Source organism: Nicotiana attenuata, chromosome 2 (assembly GCF_001879085.1).
Source record: "Nicotiana attenuata strain UT chromosome 2, NIATTr2, whole genome shotgun sequence".
Taxonomy (NCBI): Eukaryota; Viridiplantae; Streptophyta; class Magnoliopsida; order Solanales; family Solanaceae; genus Nicotiana; species Nicotiana attenuata.
In genome coordinates, this window is record NC_031990.1 from 74,005,636 (window position 1) to 74,030,606 (window position 24,971).

Below are 24,971 nucleotides of genomic sequence, written 5' to 3' on the forward strand. Positions count from 1 at the left end.
AAAAATTACGATAATACATTTGAGGAGCTCTTTATAGAATTAGCCAAATAGAATCAACATTCATTGTTTTTAGGAACTTACACTATTATTTGAAATTATATTTTTAATTTATAATATATATGATAATGATTATGTGATTTTCAAAAGGTACTCATGACTCGGAGTACACGCGCAACGCGCTTATTTTAGGACTAGTAGTATTAAAAATTACATACATACTTAATTTACATAGTTAAATTAATACAGAACATATTATTCGTAAGTCGTACGTAAGATAGTTCTTTTTATAATAAAAATGAAAACTAACCTCTTATGTTAACAATTAGTTGAATAATGTTTTGACACTACTTCGATATTGTATGGACTCTCACTTCAAATGTTATATATATTGGAAATATCTCTTTCTACCCAACTTGGTTAAGGGCCACTAGACCAATTTGGTTTACTAGGACAACTCAACAAGCAATTGTTATGCATCATTACTATGTTTTCTGCCTTGTTAAATCTTAACTACTCAGACTATGTGATATGTGCTTTCATATTATAATATGTTTCTTTATTTCTTTATAGTAAAAAAGCTTAGTGAGGAGCTTCATGTAAATGTACGAGCCATTTATTCCATATTAATTTTCTTTTAAAATTCCTTTGAGTGAAGGTGGTCTGTGAATAGTGGAGAAGGAAATTATGAAGAGGGGTTCAAACTTAAGTTTTGAGCTTATCCAATTAAGATATGGAAAGGATTCTAAAAAGAGTTTAGAATAGAGTTAATTCTTCTAGTTAATTCTTCTAAAAAGAAATTTACATTGTGAGGAGTAATATATGGGGAAACTTACATAAATGTCCCAAATAAATCTCAACTTACCAACCTCTAGCCATTAGTCATAGACTTACCAAAACTAGCCAACGAAAATTGAAAAACCAAATAATAGGATTCTTTCTCTCAAAGAATCACATGCAAAAATCACCTTCCATATTTTTAAGCGTGATTAGAAACATTAGATACAAGACGGAAAGAAAATTTCATGGACGGGGTAGCAAATAAGGTGATGAAATACAAAAATCTATACAATATTCCAAAAATCTAAACAAAAAAGAAACTTTTTCAATGGGTATAGTTGAAATTCATTGAAAATATATAGATAAGTCAATATACAAAATTTGAGGAAGATTGGAGGTGATTTGGACTGGTTTTGCATCGAAATTCGTAATTAAATCGAGTTCAAAAAAATCTTCTGCGACACATGTATCAAACATGTATCACGCATGTATCTCACACACATGTATACATGGATATACATGTGATACACAATTGATACAAATATGATACACAAATGATACATAGTGTGATACACATATCATTTTTTTTCATGTTCAGCTTTTATTTCGAATTTTCAATTAAAACCACCTCAAAACTTCACCGAATCATCCCAAAACTGAGATTCAAGCTCTTTAAGTTGTGCTCAATCTATTCTAATAACACCCACTCAAAACAAAGCAAAAATTTGATATTTTTTTACTACAAATAGCTAATTGGCTAATATTAGTAATATTTTATCAATTGGCCAATTTTTGTAATGAACTACTTATAAATGGACATAGCTGATAATTTCCCTAATATATATGGTATACTAATTAATTTCTTCCAAAAAGAATTAAACAGTCAAAGAGATTGAGGTGTAAAATCATTAATGATTGGTCTTATAAATACAGCGCGTGAGTTATAAAGCCGCCGTAATTATGAAAGGAAAGAGGTAGGAAGTAGGTGCACGCGTGTTTATTCCGTCATCCGAATACCGACAAGAAAAAATATATAAAATCCCAAATTAAAAAGCAATGAATCCAAAACATTATCCACAACGCAGCCCATCTAACACATCCAATTCAGCCTCTTACGTGTCATCCACCGTTAGATTCTTCCACGTGTCACTTTGCCCCATCGCAGCCGTTCCCACTAGCCGAAACTCGAACCTTCCCCAGTTTGCGCCGAGTCAGCATTTTATCCAAAAACTCTCACGTGCCTCCAGCACATTCGAGGTGGAGTGGAGTACAAGCGCGTGAAATTGACACGTGTTATAAAAAATATAGGCCATATAAAAATAATATATATTGGGACTCTATAATTAAGGTAGCTAGCAGTAAAGACGAAATTTGATTTCTCTTCTTCTGGTCCGACTCGTACGGCTTTGATATATTGGTTTTTGTTTGATTAATTCTTCGTTTTTTCAACTATGGTTCAATTGATGAATACTGTTGAAGTGTTGCCGGAGTTGCAGTGGCGGAAGGGGAAAACGGCGGTGGTGAAGCTGGAAATAGAGGATGATTTGGATGAAGCACACGGCCCACTCAACAAGCGATCAAAGCTTTCCTCTTCTCTCCAAGTTTGTTTTCTTTTTCCTTATCTCCCTGTTTGTTCTATTCCACATACTGAGTTTCTGTATTACTTGTATTTGCATATTTACAAACATGTACTCACGCTTTTTGCTATTTTGTTTCCCGGAGATGTTTTTTTCCCTCTTCTGTGCCTGTTTGTTGTTTCAATTTTCTACTGTTTTTAGTGTTTGTGCTTTGCTTGCTTTTTAGAACAATAACAGATAGAGTTTACTCCTTCCGCTGTTGCGCGGACACGAGCTTTAAAAAAGGATTTTCCAGATATAAGCTTAATAGTATAAACAATATATCAAATTGGCTTTAGCATTAGCCTTATTCAACATGCCATGTCATTATTCCTTGGGTAAGTCAATTAAGGGAAATTAATGACAAATAGGATGTCAAGATTAAAGAGTTTGTAAATACAAAAAGGTGTAGCAGAATGACAGTAAAAACTTATCCCGTGTTTACACCAAATCATACTAATTTATCATGGTTAAATATAAATTAAGGTGAAAACATGTATTAATTAACTATGGTGTAGTGATAAGAGTGTTTGTGAATATATATGACATATAATCAATGGGTTGGTGTAAATATCGGGTGTGTGTAAGTTTTACCATTGGTCTAATTGGGTATAAGTAGTAGATTCATGTTTTACCATTGGTCTAATTGGGTATAAGTAGTAGATTCATGCTTACTGATGTATTATTACTGGCTATGCCTTTTTATACTGCTTTAAGGTGATTCCTGTGACGCTTATTGTATGATTAGCTTACCTGAATCCGGATCTTTTTGCTATAGCAGCAGTTGAGTGTAGGAGCTGACGCTTTCCCAGTACCACCATCGCAGTACAACCCGCTAGATGAGCCCAGTCCATTAGGTTTGAGGCTGCGGAAGAGCCCATCGCTGTTGGATTTGATCCAGATGAAGCTTTCCCAGGGAAGCAACCCCAAGGTGGGAAACCATGGGAAGAAGGAGCAGAAAGGAAACTCTGTAACTACTGAAAAACTAAAGGCTTCAAACTTTCCTGCCTCAGTCCTGAGAATTGGGAGCTGGGAGGTATTTTAGTTTCGAGAATAATATGTAATTTACAAATTGCAGTTTAGAAGTACTAGTAGTGATTGGAATTCTGTTATGTGTGCAGTATAAGTCAAGATATGAAGGGGATTTAGTAGCAAAATGTTACTTTGCGAAGCATAAACTTGTCTGGGAAGTCCTTGACGGCGGTCTCAAGAATAAGATAGAAATCCAGTGGTCCGATATTATGGGTCTGAAGGCAAATTACGCAGATGATGGACCTGGAACTCTAGACGTAGTGGTAAGTGCTAATGGGTCGTCTCTTTTGCTGCTGTTATTGTTAAACTATATGCTATATAAGAATTGCCAAATGTATTTTTGCAACTCTTTTCATTGTCCTTAAGGTGATGAAAGGACTAAGGGATTCTTGTGTTGCAGCTAGCAAGACAACCTCTTTTCTTCAGGGAAACAAATCCACAACCCAGGAAGCATACTCTGTGGCAAGCAACGTCTGATTTTACTGGAGGACAGGCTAGCATACACAAGTATGTTTCTGATCTTGTTTTTAGTCATTAGCGATTTATCTTGCTTTCTGTATGAACCAGAACTTATAGTTGTTGTTTTAACTAATATTCCTTTTTTTCCCTGGGCACCAAGTACTCTTCGGTTGCTTATTTTAGCCGGTTGCTAGGAGTAAGAAAGTACCAAGATAATAACTGAAACTTAATTGCGACCTCCTCGGAAACTGTGTACTTTAAGTCCTAAAGTGAGTCATTACTGATTTCATGTTGACATCTGGAGTTTGAGAAACTTTGCGGATTATGTTGGGCCTCTTTATGCCTTTTTTTCCTTTGGATGTCGGAAACTTTTCACTAGGATTATTCTACCTCTATTTACTCTATGAAGTTAAATAGCAGCCTAGTGCAGCCACCGAACCCCCATTTTTTGCAGCAGCAGTAGTCCAGAGGATTTATAAGTTTTAAGTCTTTGCATGGACTTGATTTAATGGCACTGCTGTTATAAGCCTGCTTAGTGAGGCATTACACCTATTTATGTTCGCAATTTTGTAGCATTTCCTTGACCATTATCGTTAACGTGGTTCAGTTTTGATGTTAAACCCCATTTTTATGTTTTCCTTTTTAGGCAACATTACTTACAGTGTCCACCGGGGTTGATGGGAAAGCATTTTGAAAAGCTCATTCAGTGTGATCCTCGTCTTAACTTCCTAAGTCAACAACCAGAGATTACGCTAGATTCTCCATATTTCGAATCCAGAATTTCAGTATTTGAAGACCCAAATGTAGCTGATTCAGAATTTAATCTGAATAATGAGAAAAATACCCCCTTTCTCAACTTGCAAGGTTCTGCCTCACCTTCAGGAGCCTATTGTTCTACCTCAAAGGCTGAGCAAGATGTTGTTAGAAGACCATTGGAAGGTGTTCCTCCAGAGAGACGTTCGCCAATCTCAGGTAATAATATATATTAATAATATTCGTTTGGGTAGGAACCCGAGCCTTGTAACAAGTTGGATTTTTCTGTTTGATTCATCTTTGAGGACGCCATACTTCTTATTTGTTTTTCTTAAAGTTTTGTTGTTCGGGTCCTGGTTTTATTTAATATATTACATTCTTTTTCTGTCGCTACAGTTCTCGTTAGTTACTTCAACTTAGCATCTAAGGACCATTGACACTTACAAATTATGTTGATGCTCTAAGATGCATCTAACTGATCCTGAACTAATGCTAGTTACCCACACAAGCAACCATTATGGAGGTTTGCTGGTCTTGAATCTGTTTTAATTAGTTTTACTGTCATGTAACCTGCAGTGATGGATACAAGGGCAACTCAAGATGTGATGAGTAGAGATATGGAGAAATTGAAAGGTCTCAGTAACCTGGAGCAGCTCAAAGTGCCTGGTCTTCATCCTTCCATGTCAATGAAAGATTTAGTGAGCCACTTTGAACAACGTTTCTCCGAGCAGGGTACATCTGAAGTCATCAACCTGTCAAGTGATGAATGGCAAAGCTTGCAGATTCTGGAAGATATCTCGAGGTGCTTGTTTAGTGACACTCAGAATATGCCAGAGTCAGATGAGAAATCCCTCATGTCAAGGGTGAATTCTCTGTGCTGTCTTATTCAGAAGGATCCTGCAACAGCTCATAAGAGTGAGAATTCAGGTTATGTTGCTGATGAAGGAAATAGAACTGATGAATTGAGTTTCTTCCCCGTAGCAGCAAGTGTAAAAAAGGTTGAAGATCCTTCTACAACAGAGGATAAATCAAATGATCCAACTCCGTCAATGTCGAGAAAAGACTCCGTAGGGGAGTTGTTGATGAATCTGCCAAGGATAGCATCACTGCCTCAGTTTTTGTTCAATATCTATGAAGATTCCGAGTACCAAGCTAGATAGCATCTGCTTAGTCATCATCATCCGAAAGGATGGGGAAGTTAATCTTGTATATAACAAGTCTTCGTGCTCTCGAAGACACTGCTTAGCTATAGTGACTTTTGAATTTGACATGTTATCAAGTCTTTAGAGTTTAGATGTTGTGCAGGTAGTTCAATCATCTTCTTTTTTTGTTGGTACCAACGTATAATGTTCTGCAAGTGGCTCAAATATTTCTTGTTGACATTCTTTCATGATTTTTTTCTAAAAGTTCTCCAAATATGCATCGGATGGTAGTCACAAGCCCAATTTTTTTTAGGACGAGAGACATTTGTAATTTCGTGCCAAAACTTTTGGCCAAGGCATAGAAGCTCGTGGTGAAGTCATTCATTTAATGGATCGGGATATGAGGGATAATTTTGGTGGTGTTGGATATAAGGGACGATACTGGTATAGTTTGTGACTGGTAAGATTTTCTCTTAGAATAACTCTATGCACACATCACTTTCTTGTGATAGATTGCATATTCTCATTATTGACGCTATCTATACTCGAGGATTAGTAAACAGAAGTTAATCGGACTTTCGATAGACTTGATTCGTCCCAAAAAGTAAAAGTTCATATTTTTCCATTACTAATTTTTGGCAAGTTCTAAAAATTTCAGTTATTATTTGTTCCGTGTAGCCAACGCCCAAAGAGAGTGTTTAGTTTTGGCTGACCAATTTTCGATAGGCTTGGCCATTTAGAAGGCTTCTAAACTCCATAATTTTCTTTTTCTATATGGTAAGAAGTTTTATTTCTCTTTTTTAATTCTCTTCTGCAAAAAAGGGACGCGTGTTAAAACTTCCGGGTTGTTGCCTTGATGGAATTGGGTTTGATTAGTCCTTTCTTCATTCTATTGTCTCTCCTTGTGGCATAGTGAGTTCCTTCTTGCACTGTACCCTATAATATTTTTGACATTGAATGAATACACAACAACTAGCCAATTTGACTGTAATATACTAGATTAGGAAATTATAGAAGCAGCAAATGTGTGTATTATTGATAGAAGAATCCAAATTACACTCAATTGTACAGAAGAATGTAATATAGTAGTTAAACTAATGAGCTCTAATCAGCTGCTCCAATGGCGGTTACCTGAAATTAGAGAAGGAAGAAGAGGAGTGAGGAAGAGGGAGAGAAATGAGAAGTGAGAAGAGAGAATGAGAAGTAGTTAGGAGTTTACCAGAATTATAACTGCTTCTGAAAGTTCTTCAACGATTTTATTTAATATGTTGAAGTCTAATCTCAACCCTTGGATTGTAACTAAGGTTTTGAATCTCGACCGTTCACTTTTTGTAACATCTCGTACATTCGGACTAGGTGTGGACATATTAAATGGGTAATAATTTGATATTTTAGACATATGAAGTCCTAGCGGGATGAGTATGCGTAAAAATAGTTGTTTTGGAATCAATACGGAGAGTGAGGTGTATAAGATTTGACAAAATCGACTAAGTTTGCAGAAGGTCCGTCTTCAGCAGAGTTTAGTGAAAATGTGTAAGGAATTTGGAAACTCAAAGCATGAAAGTTGTAGGCCTTTGAAATAGCTCTCCAACGATATATTATGGAGCCCGAACGGATCTCTGTACAAAAAGTTATGCGCGTTTTAGAGAACAGTATGTGATATGCGCGCCCGGTAGCGCGCCCATAGCGCGACCCCGCTTCTTTTGAGGCAGTGTTACTGCCGTTTTGCGCGGTCAGTAGCGCGGTCAGGTCTCCAGGAGTGCGGGCTCGCTCGTGGGGGATCGTTTTAAAGCCATATTTCGTCCCCCACAGCCCCAAAACATAAAAACTTGCTTTAGAAAGGGGAACTCTCAAAAACCTAACTCCTTAAGGGTCCTTCCACCACCCAAGGTAAGTTTTAATGGTAATTCTAAGTTAATTTCAATTTCTCAACATCTTATTAACATGGGTAAAACCTCCATATCATTAGATATTCGATTGGGACATCATTGTTGAGAGAAGGAAGCCTAGAACTCGAATTCAAAGGGTTTGAACTTCAAAAAGGTAATGTCTTCACCCTTTAATTGATTCTAGCATTGGTTTAATGATTTTAAACCCTAGTTCATGAGATATGAGTTGATGGGTTTGATAGAAAAACATGAACGATTATAGGTTTGGGGTGTTGATTGTTGATTATTGGTTAAGGGTGTTGTTTACTTTATGGGTGATAAAGAATAATGTTGATTATAACCATTTGAGACTTTAAAATTTATCTAGGAACAAGAGAAAGGGTTATTGGGTGTAGAGACACCATTAATAAGGACTATGAAACTTTATATCACCAAGTGTTTGAGAAAATGCTTAAGCGACTAAAACATGAGAATTATTGCTAATATGGAATCCCTTTGACTTGTATTGATATAGATTAAAGTTAAAAGGGTTGGCGAATGTTGTATTACGCTCAAGAGCAGGAAGTTAAGGTATGTGAGGCTAACTCTCTATGTTTGGGAATGTTAATGATTCTCCCCACACTACGTTTCTTTTACCACATTACTAATTGCCTCAGAAATATAGTTAAGCCTAGTCCCTTGAATAGTTGCAGAACTTCTATTCTCTAGCTTCATAACTCGTTCACCACTTTCATTCTGAATGTTGTGAGCTTAGTGCGTATTCAATATAGACTTGGGTTTGATGCCCCCGAGTCTTAGTATAGATTACTCAGTATACCATAAATAGTTGAAGCTTCAGTGTTCATAATCAGTTCAAGAATACATGTCTTAGTCTAGTCCTATTCAGTATTCCAGTATTATGTAACTCACTGTGATCCAGTATTCCAGTATCACGTAACTCAGTATGATTCAGTATTTCACTATCATGTATTGCAGTTTGATTCTCAGTTCCTGAATGTTGAACATATGTATTTGGGCCTGAGGCCGCAGTTTATGCTTATGCATCTTTGGGCCTGAGGTCGCAGTTTATGCTTTATGCATTTAGGACCTGAGGTCGTAGTTATGTATACGTATACTTGGGCCCGAGACCGCAATTGTGCACATATATATATTGGGCCTGAGGTCGTAGTTTATTATTCAGATAAACAGGTTGTTCATCATTCAGAAGAGGGAGTATTCATATCCTTACTTCCTTTGTTCAGTTCAGTTATTAGTTATCATTTCAGTTACCGGTTATCAGTTCAGTTCAGTTATTAGTTATCATTTCAGTTACCAGTTATCAGTTCAGTTATCAGTTATCAGTTATCATTTTAGGTATCAATTATCAGTTATCGGTTCAGTTATTAGTTATTATTTCAGTTATCAGTTATCAGTTATCATTTTAGTTATCAGTTATCGTTTCGGTTTCTATTTCAATAGTTATCATTTCAGTATCAATTATCAATTCTCAGTTATCAGCCCAATTTCAGTTTCAGCCTTTATAATTCTTTCTTTCAGTTGCATTACACACCAGTGCAATTCAAATGTACTGACGTCCCTTTTTCCCGGGGCCTGCATCTCACGATGCAGGTAATGATTTACAGGTTGATGATTCAGAGTGCTAGGATTCTCGTACCAGCTATTTGGTGATCCCCAGTTCTTTCCGGGCATTATCATTACCTTACAGTCTTCAGTATTTTCAGATAGTCAGTGCTTTCAGTACTTCACTAGAGGCTTCATAGACTAGAGAACAGTTAGACAGAGTCGCAGGCTTTTCTTATTAAGCTATGTTGGCTACAAATATGTTTCAGAATTGTATTAGTATTTCCGCACTTTGATTTATACCATCCAGACTTTCAGTATATCAGCATGTGTTAGTTTATCTTCCGCATTTAGTATGTTATGATACCACATGTTGATTCAGCCAGCTAGTTGGTTTGCTCGGTCAGATGTAGTCATGCACCGAGTGCCGTGTTACGTCCAGGCTCAGTTTCGGGGCGTGACAAAGCTTGGTATCAGAGCACTAGGTTCAAGTTTCCTAGGGAGTCTATGAAGCCGTGTCCAGTGGAGTTTCCTTTATATGTGTGTGCCGGCCACTCATATAAACGGTTAACTACCAAGACATCCAGGATTGTCTTATTTCTTTCTACTCTAGATCGTGCCACGAAGCTTAGAGCAATAGTTAACCTTCTCCTCCTATCGAATTCCAAACGTATTGGATACCCAAGCGATGCGCAGGAGAAACCTAAGGTCCTAGAGAGGATAATTTCCCATTGGGGTATAATTATGGAGTACAGGTTGGTAAATATGAGACTTGAGAGGATGTTAAAAGTGGGATGCAATGGACAGTAGTACAGATCAGAGCATAACCTTATCAGAAAGTACAAAAGCAATTATCATGTCTTATGGTTATCAGTTAATCTCAGTTACCAGTTATACAATCTTTCAGTTAGCAAGTTTATGGTTATTCAGGATACTAGTTATCAGTTATTCAGTTGCCAGATCTCCAATTCTCAGTGTATCAAAATTCTGGTGACTGGTGAGTATACAGTAATGCCTATGGGTGCTAAAAGAAAATGCAAGTAACAGTGATTGTAGCGAAATATTCACATATTTTAGGTCTGGATTAAGACCAAGACTCACCGGATGGTGCAAGAAGTGATTTATCAGATGATGGTATACTTTGAAGGATAAGTTTGTACATGGTAGTGTACTCGTATGTGTTTTACCTCCTAGAACAACTTCATTTAATTCTTGGAAATGGAGCCATAAGTTGGATGATGATAGTTCAGATGTCAGACCCTAACATTGGTCACTATAGTTTTGGACAGAAAAGAGCCTAAGGGTAAAATACCTAGGAGTCAGAAACGTTTGTTATTACCAAAGATATGATATATGAAAGGAGAACCAAGAGCAGCCAATAGTGAATTTCAGGGAACGATTTTAAATTGTTCATATTTATTCAAATCAGAACTAGAAGTACCACGTTAGTAAGCTACTATAAGAAGCAGCTATTGATGTAAGATAAAAGATATGGCAGTTTCCCCTTAGGTTATGTGACTAAGTGATTACCCGGGATGTTTATAGTATGATATGATTTAGTATTGTATAGAAAGTTTGGGGTTAGATATTCCAATTTCATTTAAGGCAGATGAATTCCCTAAGTGTGATCCATGCACATAGTTTAGAAGAAAAAAAAAGGGATAGTATGCGACCGTAGAACAGGGCCGGATGGTGAGGGAAGTTAGAATAACCTTATCCTTCACTTTAGTTATTCAAAGCAGAGCAAGAAAATATGATGCTAGCATGTGGTTAGTAAAAGAACAATAAGTAAGTTTTGAGTTGATACAGTGAATTAGCAATTTCAGCAGTGCTAGTAGAGGTACAATTTGATTCACTTAGCCATGTTAACTCTAGAGAGTGGATGACAGTTTGAAATACTAAACGTGTGTTAGAACTTAAAGAGTTTAAGTTAAACCCGTATTATAGTGGCAGTGGGGGGAAAAATCAGCTAGCAGTGAGAGCACAAACTATAGAAGAATAGCCTTTAGGAATTATCGTAATGTGGTTTCTCCAGGATTGACGTTGTAAGCAGAGTTAAATTATTAAGATTGTGTATGATAGCTGTGAATATGTTAGCTTTCCGTTAAGTGAATAATTTAGTTTTTCCTAGTAAGAAAGATTTTCAGAAGTAAGTTGGAAGATGATTCGTCATTGACGTAGAGTGCAAAGAGCTGCAGAAGATAAGGAAAGTTATTTGGATCCCAACAAAAAGAGAAGGATCCGCAAGTATAAGACCTTTTGGTCTAAGGGGTGATGTGAAAACCATCAGTAAGTGCAGTTAGAGATTTGAAACCCGAATAGTTAGAATGGGATATGAAAAAAGAAAATCAGTTCAGTAATGAGGGAAAATTGTATAATTACCAAAGGGATTATGTATAGCATGTGTGAGAAACACAAAGTGAGTAGAATGATCACCAAGATTAGTTATTGATGATAAAGTGATCACAGAAAAGCTATAAAATCATGCTTATTTATGTGTCACGAGGGTAATGCCATTGCACGAGACTCTAGTCTTCAGAGTACTGGTCAAAGACTTAGCTCGAAACAATGATATAAGTGTTTTCAGGAAGTGCTTAAGAAGATAATCAAGTGTGGGAAGTATAACTCATGATTGAGGTAGATAAGACAACTCTGGTGAAAGAATTTCACCGCTTAGCCTAGCTAGGAGTTCAATCTGCGTACTCCAAAGATAGCAGAGTTGTTGTCTAGACTTGTTCCCCCTTAGTAGCCGTAGAGAAGGAGAAATAATTGATGATCCCTACGTGTTGCAGTTGAAAGAGGAGATTCACAAGTATAAGACGATGTCTTTTGAATAAGAGGGAGATGATGGTACTTTAAGGTACCAAGACAGATTGTGTGTTCCAGACATAGATGGACTTAAAAAGGGAGATCATGTTAGAAGCCCATAATTCCAGGTATTCTTTCCATCCAGGTTTCCCAAAGATGTATCATGGTCTTAAGGATATTTATTAGTGGAACGACATGAAAAAGGACATCGCAGACTTTGTGGCCAATTGTCCGAATTGTCAGCAAGTGAAAGTCGAGCAGCAGAAAGCCTAGTGTTTCATCACAGAATACACATATTTTGAGTGGAGATGGTAAATATGAAATTTATAACAGGATTACCTTGCTCATTTTAAAAGCATGATTTGATTGGATGATTGTAAATCGACTTACCAAGTCAGCACACTTCTTGCCAGTAAAAACTACAGATTCAGTAGAAGATTATACCAAGTTGTACATTTCAGGAAATCTTCTGATATATGGGACTCCGTTGTCCATCATTTCGGATTGTGGTGCTCAGTTTAAAATGAACTTTTAGAAGTTCTTTCAGAAAGGATTAGGCACAAGTTTTTCATCCTCAGAAAGATGGCCAGGCAGAGCGCATTATTCAAACAGTTGAGGATATGTCCCTGATGTTAAAAGTAATTGGGATGATCACATACCTCTCATTGACCTTGCTAATAATAACACCTACCATTCTAGTATCAAGATGGCACGTGCGAGACTCTATATGGACGAAGGTGTAGATAACCAATTGGTTGGTTCAAAGTTGGTGAAGAAGAGTTGTTGGGACCAAATTTGGTCTATCAGACTATAGAGAAAGTTAAGTTGATTCAAGAGCGTTTGAAGATGATTCTGAGCCGCCAAAAGTCCTATTCGAACGTGCGGCATAGAGACCTAGAGTTTCAAGTTGATGATTGGGTGTTTCTAAAAGTTTCGCCTATGAAAGGCCTTATGAGATTTGGGAAGAAGGGGAAGCATAGTCCCTGCTATATTAGGCCATATAGAATCTTGCGAAGGATCGGTCAATTAGCTTATGAGTTGGAGTTGCCACCAGAATTAGCGGTGGTACAACCAGTATTTCACGTGTCATGTTATAACATCCAAGTTTCCAGTACTCAGATACTTATGTCAGTTCAGTACTCAGATACTCATGTCAGTTCAGTACTCAGATACTCATGTCAGTTCAGTACTCAGATACTCATGTCAGTTCACTACCCAGCTACTCATGTTAGTCCAATACTTAGACATTCATGCCAGCTTAGTACTCAGATTACTCAAATATTTGTGCCAGTTCAATATTCATATATCCATGTTAGTTCAGTATTCACATATCCATGGCAGACCAATATTCAGTCAATGCAGTAGTCATTCAGTTCAGTATCTCAACAGTTCAGTAATCATGTAGTCATTATGTTTAGTATGCAAGTGTTAATGGAAGTTCATGTTTCCACCAGACCCGTTTAAGGTTCAGATTTAGTAGAAGTTACAGTCAGGACAATCATTCGAGGACGAATGATCCCAAGGGGGAGATAATGTAACATCCCGTACATTCGGACAAGGTGTGGACATATTAAATGGGTATTAATTTGATATTTTAGATATATGAAGTCCTATCGGGATGAGTATGGATAAAAATAGTTGTTTTGGAATCAAGACGGAGAGTGAGGTGTATAAGATTTGACAAAATCGACTAAGTTTGCAGAAGGTGCGTCTTCCAGCAGAGTTTAGTGAAAATATGTAAGGAAATTGGAAAAACTCAAAGCATTAAAGTTGTATGCCTTTGAATAGCTTTCCAACAATATATTACGGAGCCCGAACGGATCTCTATGAAAAAAGTTATGCGCGTTTTAGAGAACAGTATGCGATATGCGCGCCCGGTAGCGCGCCCATAGCGCGACCGCGCTTCTTTTGAGGCAGTGTTACTGCCGTTTTGCGCGGTCAGTAGCGCGGTCAGGTCTCAAGGAGCGTGGTCGCGCTCGTGGGGGGTCGTTTTAAAGCCATATTACGTCCCCTCCAGCCCCAAAACATAAAAACTTGCTCTAGAAAGGAAAACTGTCAAAAAACCTAACTCCTTAAGGGTCCTTCCACCACCCAAGGTAAGTTTTAATGGTAATTCTAAGTTAATTTAAATTTCTCAACATCTTATTAACATGGGTAAACCCTCCATATTATTAGATATTCGATTGGGACATCATTGTTGAGAGAAGGAAGCCTAGAACTCGAATTCAAAGGGTTTGAACTTCAAAAAGGTAATGTCTTCACCCTTTAATTGATTCTAGCATTGGTTTAATAATTTTAAACCCTAGTTCATGAGATATAAGTTGATGGGTTTGATAGAAAAACATGAACGATTATAGGTTTGGGGTGTTGATTGTTGATTATTGGTTAAGGGTGTTGTTTACTTTATGGGTGATAAAGAATAATGTTGATTATAACCATTTGAGACTTTAGAATTTATCTAGGAACAAAAGAATGGGTTATTGGGTGTAGAGACACCATTAATAAGGACCATGAAGCTTTATGTCACCAAGTGTTTGAGAAAATGCTTAAGCGACTAAAACAACAGAATTATTGCTCATATGGAATCCCTTTGACTTGTCTTGATATAGATTAAAGTTAAAAGGGTTGGCGAATGTTGTATTACGCTCAAGAGCAGGAAGTTAAGGTATGTGAGGCTAACTCTCTATGTTTGGGAATGTTAATGATTCTCCCTACACTACGTTTCTTTTACCACGTTACTAATTGCCTCAGAAATATAGTTAAGCCTAGTCCCTTGAATAGTTGCAGAACTTCTATTCTCTAGCTTCATAACTCGCTCACCACTTTCATTTTGAACGTTGTGAGCTCAGTGCGTATTCAATATAGACTTGGGTTTGATACCCCCGGGTCTTAGTATAGATTACTCATTATGCCATAAACAGTTGAAGTTTCAGTGTGCATAATCAGTTCAAGAATACATGTCTCAGTCTAGTCCTATTCCGTATTTCAGTATTATGTAACTCAGTGTGATCCAGTATTCCAGTATCATGTAACTTAGTATGATTCAGTATTTCACTATCATGTATTGCAGTTTGATTCTCAGTTCTTGAATGTTGAACACCTGTATTTGGGCCTGAGGCTGCAGTTTATGCTTTATGCATCTTTGGGCTTGAGGCCGCAGTTTATGCTTTATGCATCTTTGGGCCTGAGGTCGCAGTTTATGCTTTATGCATTTTGGACCTGAGGTCGTAGTTATGTATACGTATACTTGGGCCCGAGGCCGCAGTTGTGCACATATATATTGGGCCTGAGGCCGCAGTTTATTATTCAGATAAACAGGTTGTTCATCATTCAGAAGAGGGAGTATTCATATCCTTACTTCCTTTGTTCAGTTCAGTTATTAGTTATCATTTCAGTTACCAGTTATCAGTTCAGTTATCAGTTATCAGTTATCAGTTCAGTTATCAGTTATCATTTTAGTTATCAATTATGAGTTATCAGTTATCAGTTATCATTTCAGTTATCAGTTATCATTTTAGTTATCAGTTATCAGCTATCAGTTATCGTTTCAGTTTCTGTTTCAATAGTTATCATTTCAGTATCAATTATCAATTCTCAGTTATCAGCTCAGTTTCAGTTTCAGCCTTTATAGTTCTTTCTTCTAGTTGCATTACATACCAGTGCAATTCAAATGTACTGACGTCTCTTTTGCCCGGGGCCTGTATCTCACGATGCAGGTAATGAGTTACAGGTTGATGATTCAGAGCGCTAGGATTCTCGTACCAGCTATTTGGTGATCCCCAGTTCTTTCGGGGCATTATCATTACCTTACAGTCTTCAGTATTTTCAGATAGTCAGTGCTTTCAGTACTTCATTAGAGGCTTCATAGACTAGAGTAACAGTTAGACAGAGTCGCAGGCTTTTCATATTAAGCTATGTTGGCTACAAATATGTTTCAGAATTGTATTAGTATTTCCGCACTTTGATTTATACCATCCAGACTTTCAGTATATCAGCATGTGTTAGTTTATCTTCCGCATTCAGTATGTTATGATACACATGTTGATTCAGCTATCCAGTTGGTTCGCTCGGTCAGATGTAGTCAGGCACCGAGTGTCGTGTTACGTCCAGGCCCAGGTTTGGGGCGTGACACTTTTACTGAATGCAACGACACCATTCTATTAATAGACATGTGTAGCTCACGTGACTCACTCCAGCAAACCCTAATATACACGCCTCTTTCCCATTTCTTCTAGATATTTCCACTCCCCTTTCCTAATTCAGCTGTGTTCGTAACAATACCTCCCCCATAGAGACTGACCTTGTCCTCAAGGTCGAAGCTGAGCTACAAAGTCAGGAAATTGACTCCTTATATAACCTCAATCCTTCCATGTGGCTTTGTCTGGGCTGAGATTCATCCAGTGAACTAACACTTTTACCTGGACAACATTATTGACCTTAACCATTTTGCGTTCAAGGATTGCTAAGGGTTGGACCAGTATCCGACCATGCATATCACAAATCGGAGGCTGAAGCTGTGGATTCACCTCCGGTCCTACTCGCTTCTTCAATTGGGAAACGTGAAACATAGGATGGATCTGGGAAGTCACTGGTAGCTCCAAATGGTAAGCAACACTGCCTATCTTTTGTAGAATCTTGTAAGGCCCAAAGAATCTGGCACTGAGCTTAAGATTCTTTCGAACTGCAATAGACGACTGTCAATATGGTTGTAGATAGACCCAATCTCCTACCTCTAAGACCCTCTCCGACCTATTCTTGTCAGCATAAAGCTTCATGCGAGCCTGGGCTTGTACCAAGTTGTCTTTGAGGCTGAGTAACATCTGTTGTCTTAGAGCTAAATTAGCTCCCACTTCTGTCCGTGTTGACTGAGGTAATGACCCTAGGGGTACCTGTGTAGGAGGAAACCCATAAAGTTCTTAGAAGGGAGTAGTTCGTAGAGAACTGTGATAATTGATGTTATACCACCATTCAGCCAAGGGTAGCCATTTCAGCCACTTTTTAGGATTAGCAAAAACCATAGATCATAGGTAGGCTTCTAGGCAACGGTTGAGTCTTTATGTCTGACCATCCGACTGAGGGTGATAGGCTGTTGACATGGTTAACTTAGTACCCATAGCTCTGAAAAGTTGTTGCCATAATTGACTGGTGAAAACAGAATCTCTGTCAGTGACTATAGACTTAGGTAGCCCATGCAACTTGTAAACCTCTTGTAAGAATACCTCAGCTACTTCTTTAGCTGTATAAGGATGTTTTAAGGCCAAGAAATGGCCATATTTGGTCAATCTATCCACCACCACTAAGATTACATCCTTATGATTAGAAGAAGGCAATCCTTCCACAAAGTCCATAGCTATGTCTTGCCAAGGCATCTCAGGTATTGGCAATGGCTGAAGTAAACCAGGAGAATGGACATTCTCATTCTTCATCCTCTAACAGGTGTCACATTCAGATACCCATTTGGAAATATCTGTCTTCATGTTTGGCCAGTAGAATGCCATTCCAACTCTCTTGTAGGTCCCCAATTGACCAGAGTGTCCTCCCAAGGGGGATTGATGGAGTGTTTCAAATATCTTAGTTCTCAAATTAGTTCTTTTGCCCACCCAAATTCTATTGTCAAACCTAATAATACCTTGCTGTAGATTGAGCTTAGGTTTACCAGAAGGGTCTACTATCAACTCAGCTATCAGTTGTAGTGCATCAGAGTTACCTTCATAGCTTTGACATACTTCTTGCATCCAAGTAGGATCTGATGAGGTAATGGCACACAAAGTAAAGTCACCTTCCTGTCTCCTGGATAAAGCATCTGCTACTCTATTCTCTTTTCCTCTTTTATATTGAACCTCATAATCTAAGCCCGGTAACTTAGTTAGACCTTTCTATTGTAGTGCTGTATTAATGTTCTGCTCCAATAGGTATTTGAGGCTTTGATGATCAATTCTTATAATGAAATGGCCCCCCATTAGATAGTGTCTCCACCTTTCTACTGCAGTTAGTACAACCAGGTATTCCTTCTCATAAGTAGATAGGCTTCTATTTCTGATTGATAAAGCCTTGCTGAAGTAAGAAATAGGTCTGCCCTCCTGTAATAGAACTGCCCCCATTCCTGTAGAACAAGCATCTGTCTCTATGATGAAGGTTTTAGTGAAGTCAGCTAATGCTAACATAGGGGTTGTTGACATGGCTGTTTTAAGCTGCTGAAAGGCTACTTCTGCTTCATCAGACCACTGAAATGAATTCTTCCTCAATAGATCAGTAAGAGGTCTGCTAATATTGCCATAGGCCCTTACAAACCTTCTGTAGTATCCTGTAAGCCCTAGGAAACCTCTCAATTCTTTGACAGATTTAGGCCTGGGCCAATTGGTCATGGCTTCAATTTTGGCAGGATCTGTAGCTACCCCACTTCCTGAAATAATATGCCCCAGATACTCTACACTATCCTGTCCAAATGAACATTTAGATAACTTGGCAAATAGTTGTTCTTGCCTCAAAATTACCAGCACTTGTCTTAAGTGTATACTTCGGCTATAGACTGAAGGACTATAGACCAGTATGTCATCAAAGAAGACTAAAACACATTTCCTGAGAAATGGCTTAAACATATCATTCATAAGACTCTGAAATGTAGCAGGAGCATTAGTTAGGCCAAAAGGCATGACCTTGAACTCATAATGACCTATATGAGTTCTGAAAGCAGTCTTATAGATATCAGTCTCCTTCATTCTGATTTGATGATAACCAGCCCTAAGGTCAATCTTAGAATAAATGGAAGAGCCACTCAATTCATCCATTAAATCATCTACAAGTGGTATAGGAAATTTATCTTTGACAGTCAACTTATTCAATTCTTTATAGTCAATGCAAAATCTCCAACTACCATCATTCTTTTTAACCAATAAGATTGGGGAGGAAAATAGGGAATGGCTGGGTTGTATAATTTGATTACTTAGCATCTCATTAACTTGTTTTTCTATCTCATTCTTTTGAAAGTAATTGTACTTGTAAGGTCTCAAGCTAACTGGATTGGCATTGTTCTTCAGGGGTATGTGGTGATCATGAGCTCTTTTGGGAGGCAGCCCTTTGGGTTCAGCAAACACATCTGGGAATTCAGCAATGACTTCAGAGATCGCCGCAGGTATCTTTTCTTTCTCTACACTTCCTGATTCTGGCTGGGCTGTTATGGTAAATAAATGAGCCCATATAGCTTGCCCTTTCTTGAACATCTGTTTGACTCCTGTGACTGTCATGCTCTTCAGTTCTGCTTGACTGTAGATTCCTTTCAACTCTACCCTTTTACCCTTATGAGTAACCTGCACCTTATACTCTACAAAATCTAAAAGTACAGGGTTGTGTCCCTTCATCCAATCTCCTCCCAATATCATGTCATTACCTCCTAGTCTCACCAGTCTGACTGAGTCTTCAAATTTCACTCCTTGAATTTTCCATTTTAACTTTGGGCAAGTGTGGAGGCTAAAAATGTGATTTCCATTAGCCACAGTTACTCTCATAAGGACTGCATCACTAATGGTGCACCCTATCTTTTTAGCAGTTTCTAGGTCCAAGAAGCTATGAGTGCTTCCTGAGTCTAGGAGAATAGTAATTCTATTCCTTTTAGCCTCCCCCCTCAATATGATAGTATTAGGAACCTCAGTCCCTGATAAAGCATTTAAGCAAATGGCCTCATCCATTGGTTCTTCCATTATTTCTACATCATTGTTCATAGTATCCCCTTTAATTTCTCCATTTTGTTCCATCTCTTGATGTTCAGTTGTAGCAGATATAGCATTCAGTTTCTGCTTGCACTAATGTCCTGGCTGATATTTGTCCCCACATTTATAGTATAATCCCTGAGCTCTCCTAGTTTCAAATAATCTGTTACCGGTATTTCCCACTTGTAACCCTCCTCCTCTAATTTCTGTTGGTGATATGAAGTGGTAGCTTTGTTCCACTGTCCTCTTTCTTTTTTACTTAATGCACTTAATAAATTCTCTTGATGTCTAGCCTTATCCACAACTTGGCTTAAAGAAAATGAATTTAGCATTTTAACAGTATGCCTAATTTCCTCTTTAAGCCCTTCCACAAAGAATTCTAAAAAAATTCTTTAGGGATAGTAGGATTCCTAATCAGTACCCATGCTTTCAGGTCTTCAAATTTCTCCAAATACTCATCTACTGACCCTTTGTGTTCAATTTTTTTAAATTCTCCCACTAGATTGAATTTACTATTACTAGCTCCCTTAAATCTTTTACAAATCTCTTCAGTGAACTCATGCCATTTCATTGTTCCTTGGCTAATTTGATAGGAGAAAAATCAGGATTCAGCCTTACCCGTCAAGTGAAGAGATACTACCTCTAATTTCTCCTCTGGATCCAGGATGCGATGATAGTGGAAGTACCTTTCACCTTTCCTCAACCATGAACCGGGATCATCACCACCAAAATAGGGAAACTCGTACTTAGCATAATGATTGCTCCTCTGAGATCTGCCCTGCTCGTTGTACTCCCCTTTATAGGGCCGACTTGTTGAATTATCCAGCTGAAGACCATCACTACGTGCACTGCCCAGAATTCCATCATGGTGGTGAACCATTTTCTCCATCAACAAGTCTAATTTTCTACCCAATTCCTCCATTTTTGAGCCATTGGACTCGATGTAACTTTGAAGCTGGTTTTCAATCTTCTTCACTGTTTCTTCTGTAACTTTTGAACGAGTTTCTGGTATTGTCATGTTGCCAGGATTAAGCTCTGATACCAAGTTGTAATATACTAGATTAGGAAATTATAGAAGCAGCAAATGTGTGTATTATTGATAGAAGAATCCAAATTACACTCAATTGTACAGAAGAATGTAATATAGTAGCTAAACTAATGAGCTCTAATCAGCTGCTCCAATGGCGGTTACCTGAAATTAGAGAAGGAAGAAGAGGCGTGAGGAAGAGAGAGAGAAATGAGAAGTGAGAAGAGAGAATGAGAAGTAGTTAGGAGTTTACCAGAATCATAACTGCCTCTGAAAGTTCTTCAATGATTTTATTTAATATGTTGAAGTCTAATCTCAACCCTTGGATTGTAACTAAGGTTTTGAATCTCGACCGTTCACTTTTACTGGATGCAACGACACCGTTCTATTAATAGACATGTGTAGCTCACGTGACTCACTCCATCGTTCTATTAATAGACATGTGTAGCTCACGTGACTCACTCCAGCAAACCCTAATATACACGCCTCTTTCCCATTTCTTCTAGATATTTCCACTTCCCTTTCCTAATTCAGCTGCGTTCGTAACATTGGCAAGCTTCTAAAATTAATTTAGAAATATTTTTAAAAAAAATGTTTTTGAGAAAAATTATTTTTTTCTGCTTTTCAAATATTGCTTCTGCTTCCATTCAAAAGTACTTTTTTTTCTTCTAAAAGTTGATCAAACAACTTAGCTTTGAAACAAGCACTTTCGACAAAACAAATAGGCACTTTTATCCAAAAAGAAGCGTGACCGAGCAGGATACACAATGAAGAGTCCAATGGCTAAATGGGCGGGGACAGCATTCGCTGCGGCATTCAGTAGAGTCACCGTTCATAATCAAACACTTTTTTTCCTTTTATTTTATTTGACTGCGTTTGACCAGACACAAAGTTTAATAATGAAAAAAGAAAGTCTAACATATACCACCATATTAGAAGTAATCTTAGAATTAAACAGTACATAATATTGCAAAGTACTGGTGGCATTCTTAAAACAGATATAAATACATCTTGACAGCACAACAGAAACTTACTATATCCGTCCTATTATTGTCTAAAGAAGTCTACAAAAGAATAAAGAAGCCTACTAACTAGGAATCATCTGTACCTTCATCATCAATGCCATCGTCGTTCTCCTGTATCATGTTCATAAGCACATCTATCTGGCTTTGTAACATAGCATTTTGTCTCTCTACATCGGCACGCTTGCTTCTTTCTTCTAGCAGCTGTATTTGCAGATGTTCCAGACATTGAGCATCTGCTTCTAACTGTTCGTTCAGACCATCTATTTCACGATCCTGCAGCATTATCACATGCTTAGTGTTTCAATTGAATATAAACTGCGCAAGACGAAAACTTGATCAAGGGATTGCGAAAAACAGAACAAGATTGGAGAGAAAATGGTCATTTTGAGAACAGCACCTTTCTGTTCATTTCCTGTAGAGCGATTCTTCGCATACTTTCAACAACATCCACATTTACAAGCTTCCGTTTCTTTCCAGCAAGCCAACCTTTAGGGTAACATGCAGCATCAAAGTCTGGCGGAGGGAGCAAAGATTCAGCTAACGGCCTTCGTCCATTTGCATTCATAACCGGTTCCAATGGTTCAAATAATGCCTTTCTACGCTCGGAAAGTTCAGTAGAGGGGTTGGAATCCTGCATCTTTTCATCAGTTGAAGACTCTTCTTGTTTTTGAGGTGTTTCATCAGCTTTAGCAGTCACTTGGTTGTCCAAGTTCTTCCCACTGGCTACTAGGTGAAGTATTTTCTTAGCATGACACAGGTATTATACAAAATGTGAATTGTGTAATGATTCCGCGTATAGTCATTACTCTATTATCTTTGCAAAGCATGACATGCAACAGGACTTTCGACAAAAACAGCACAACTATAGTATGTTCAGAAGTTGTTGACCGGTTCAAATTCAAAGATCAACCGTGGGCATGATTAGAACTTAGAAGTTCGCTATATAATTGAAACCACTAAACTAAAACTGACAGGGTTTATAGAGGTCACATGATGTGGAAGGACATTAATTTCTCTTCTGTTTCAGCCACTCTCATGTACATAAACAATTCCTTATGCAATCAGATGCTACTATTATAGCAATTTTAAGAGTCAATTACTCAAATGGTTACTGAACTATCCCAAATTATCTCCTAAAGTCACTTTTCTTCCGTTTGTAACAACAAAGTTACTGAACTATGTCTATTGCACGCAGAAAGTCACTCAACTAGATTTTCTAAATTTTTGGATTGTCAAATACCTATTTTACCCTCTAAATTATAAACATTTATCTTCTTTTTATTTATTTTTTAAAACTTTTTAATATTATGATTTTTCTGCTTTTTTATTTACATTATGGACTTACCTATAGAATAAATAAATATTATTTATAAATTTAAAAAATAAAAAGTATTTAAGCATATATAATGCTAGAATAACAAAATAATGAGCGTCGTAAAAAAATTAATTAGAATAATTTGTTAGTAATAATAATTTTAGTATTAACAACAAAAATTCAAAAATTTATTTACACAATTCAGAATGAAAGAAAATAAAGGTTGTATATTAAATAAAGGTTGTAAAATATATATTTCATGCACGTAATATAAAAATAATTATTTAAATATTTCCATACAAAGTTCAAGAGTTCATCTACCACTAATCTTCTCCAGTTGATCCGGGAAGAAATAAGACTGCTATTTGACAATCATTCTTGAAAAAACTATCAGGGTGTCATTTAATAAAAAGATCCAAGTAATTTAGCTGAAACTTTCTTATTTTTTATTTGGAGAATTCTTCTCATGTCTTTCTAAAGCTAGGTAAGTCATTATATTGTTGAAGGTATCTCCAAGAATATCTAAATAATTAAAAGGGTCCACTAAGGGAAAAACAACATGCGTACAAAACAAAAATTTACAAAACTCAACAATGCAGGACCAAGTCATCATAGAATAGATCCGTGTGAAAAAGATTAGTCTTTTAAAAACAAAAATACAATTAGAGGAATTTGCTGCAGTTTATACAGGGAAATTCCTTAGCGCTAAGGTGAAAATTCGCAGAAGAAACATGTAATGAATTTATTAGGACACGAGTGCCAATTCATCACGACAAAGACAACCAAAAACAATTAAAATCAAAATTATTAATGCCAATAAGCTAATTTTCAAAATTTGATTTTTATTCAAAGCTCAAGCTTTGTAATTAGCTATAATATAGAAATGACGATTGACGTGTCGGCAAAGTCGCCACCAAATCTTGCTAATGTTGTACGAAACCTACACCTAACCTCTAATGTCCCAAACTACCCCTTTTACCGGAAAAAAGGAAAGAACATGAATTAACGAAAAACTTATGCAGAGGAAAATGCAAAGAAGTAATCCTAATAGAGAAGATATCATTTTCCTAACATAACCAGAGAGAGAGAGAGAGAGAGAGATCTAGTGTTCTGCATGCAACTCACAGAGAACTTAGCACAAATTTTCGACAAATTCCGTCTTAAATGAATATAAATACGCGCAATCAACATGTTTATTAGTAGTTTAATTGATCTTAAATTACTAGTCGACGGAGAAAAAAATTAAGAGCAAGGTCTGAGAGAAGTACCAGATCGTTTTCTAGACTTCCAGAAGACAGGAGTGGTATTAACAGGTGAAAATCCCTCCAAAATCCCCTCCATCTTCAGCTTCGGTTCCTCCATAAAACACCTTTCAACTTTCAAAATCTCATAAAAAACAGAGAGATGAATAAATAAAACACTAATTTTCTTTTAATTCTACAGTTCTATGAGCTATGAAGAGAGAGAGAGAGAGAGAGAATCGATAGCGTAGGAGTTGAACCTAGTCTGGTTGTCGTTGTATGTGTGAGGAAGAAGCGTTATTACCCACCTATTTCATCACACAACAAATATTGAGGCCTTTTTTGACAAGTAAACAAGATATGGTTAGAAAGAAGCATAGACGATGACGAAATCATCAAGCCAAATCAACGGACCTGATTTTGTTGTTCTTTTGTTTTTTACGGTGATGTTTGTTTTTCTTGTTTTGTGTTCCTATCCATGCCGGATCCCACCCTATTTTTTGCCGAACTTAAATTATTAATTTTTCTTGTTGGGAAAAATGCACCTGGGTTGTTGTGATTTCTCTAAAAAAAATACCCGCGGTCAAACGGTCTAAGAATTTAATAACAAAAGGATAGATG

General features: G+C 37.3%; 2 protein-coding genes across 5 annotated transcripts; one reads left to right on the forward strand and one right to left on the reverse strand.

Annotated features, from left to right (window-relative positions):
• On the forward strand, nucleotides 2,111-6,027 carry LOC109212625. 2 transcript variants are annotated; one of them, XM_019376299.1, is made up of 6 exons: nucleotides 2,111-2,378; nucleotides 3,175-3,429; nucleotides 3,515-3,688; nucleotides 3,826-3,932; nucleotides 4,531-4,856; nucleotides 5,214-6,027. In XM_019376299.1, exons 1-6 carry the CDS (start codon nucleotides 2,229-2,231, stop codon nucleotides 5,795-5,797), a joined length of 1,596 nt encoding a protein of 531 aa, XP_019231844.1. In that variant the 5' UTR covers nucleotides 2,111-2,228; the 3' UTR covers nucleotides 5,798-6,027. The 2 variants fall into 2 exon arrangements, with proteins under 2 accessions (XP_019231844.1, XP_019231838.1); XM_019376293.1 differs by having other exon boundaries at nucleotides 2,121-2,378; nucleotides 3,172-3,429.
• On the reverse strand, nucleotides 21,605-24,709 carry LOC109212637 (protein HEADING DATE REPRESSOR 1). Of its 3 annotated transcripts, none has more exons than XM_019376311.1 (4): nucleotides 24,611-24,709; nucleotides 24,378-24,465; nucleotides 22,192-22,517; nucleotides 21,605-22,067 (listed from the first exon to the last, which is right to left on the reverse strand). In XM_019376311.1, exons 2-4 carry the CDS (start codon nucleotides 24,448-24,450, stop codon nucleotides 21,861-21,863), a joined length of 606 nt encoding a protein of 201 aa, XP_019231856.1. In that variant the 5' UTR covers nucleotides 24,451-24,465; nucleotides 24,611-24,709; the 3' UTR covers nucleotides 21,605-21,860. The 3 variants fall into 3 exon arrangements, with proteins under 3 accessions (XP_019231856.1, XP_019231864.1, XP_019231852.1); XM_019376319.1 differs by having other exon boundaries at nucleotides 24,378-24,456; nucleotides 24,611-24,703; XM_019376307.1 differs by having other exon boundaries at nucleotides 24,378-24,686.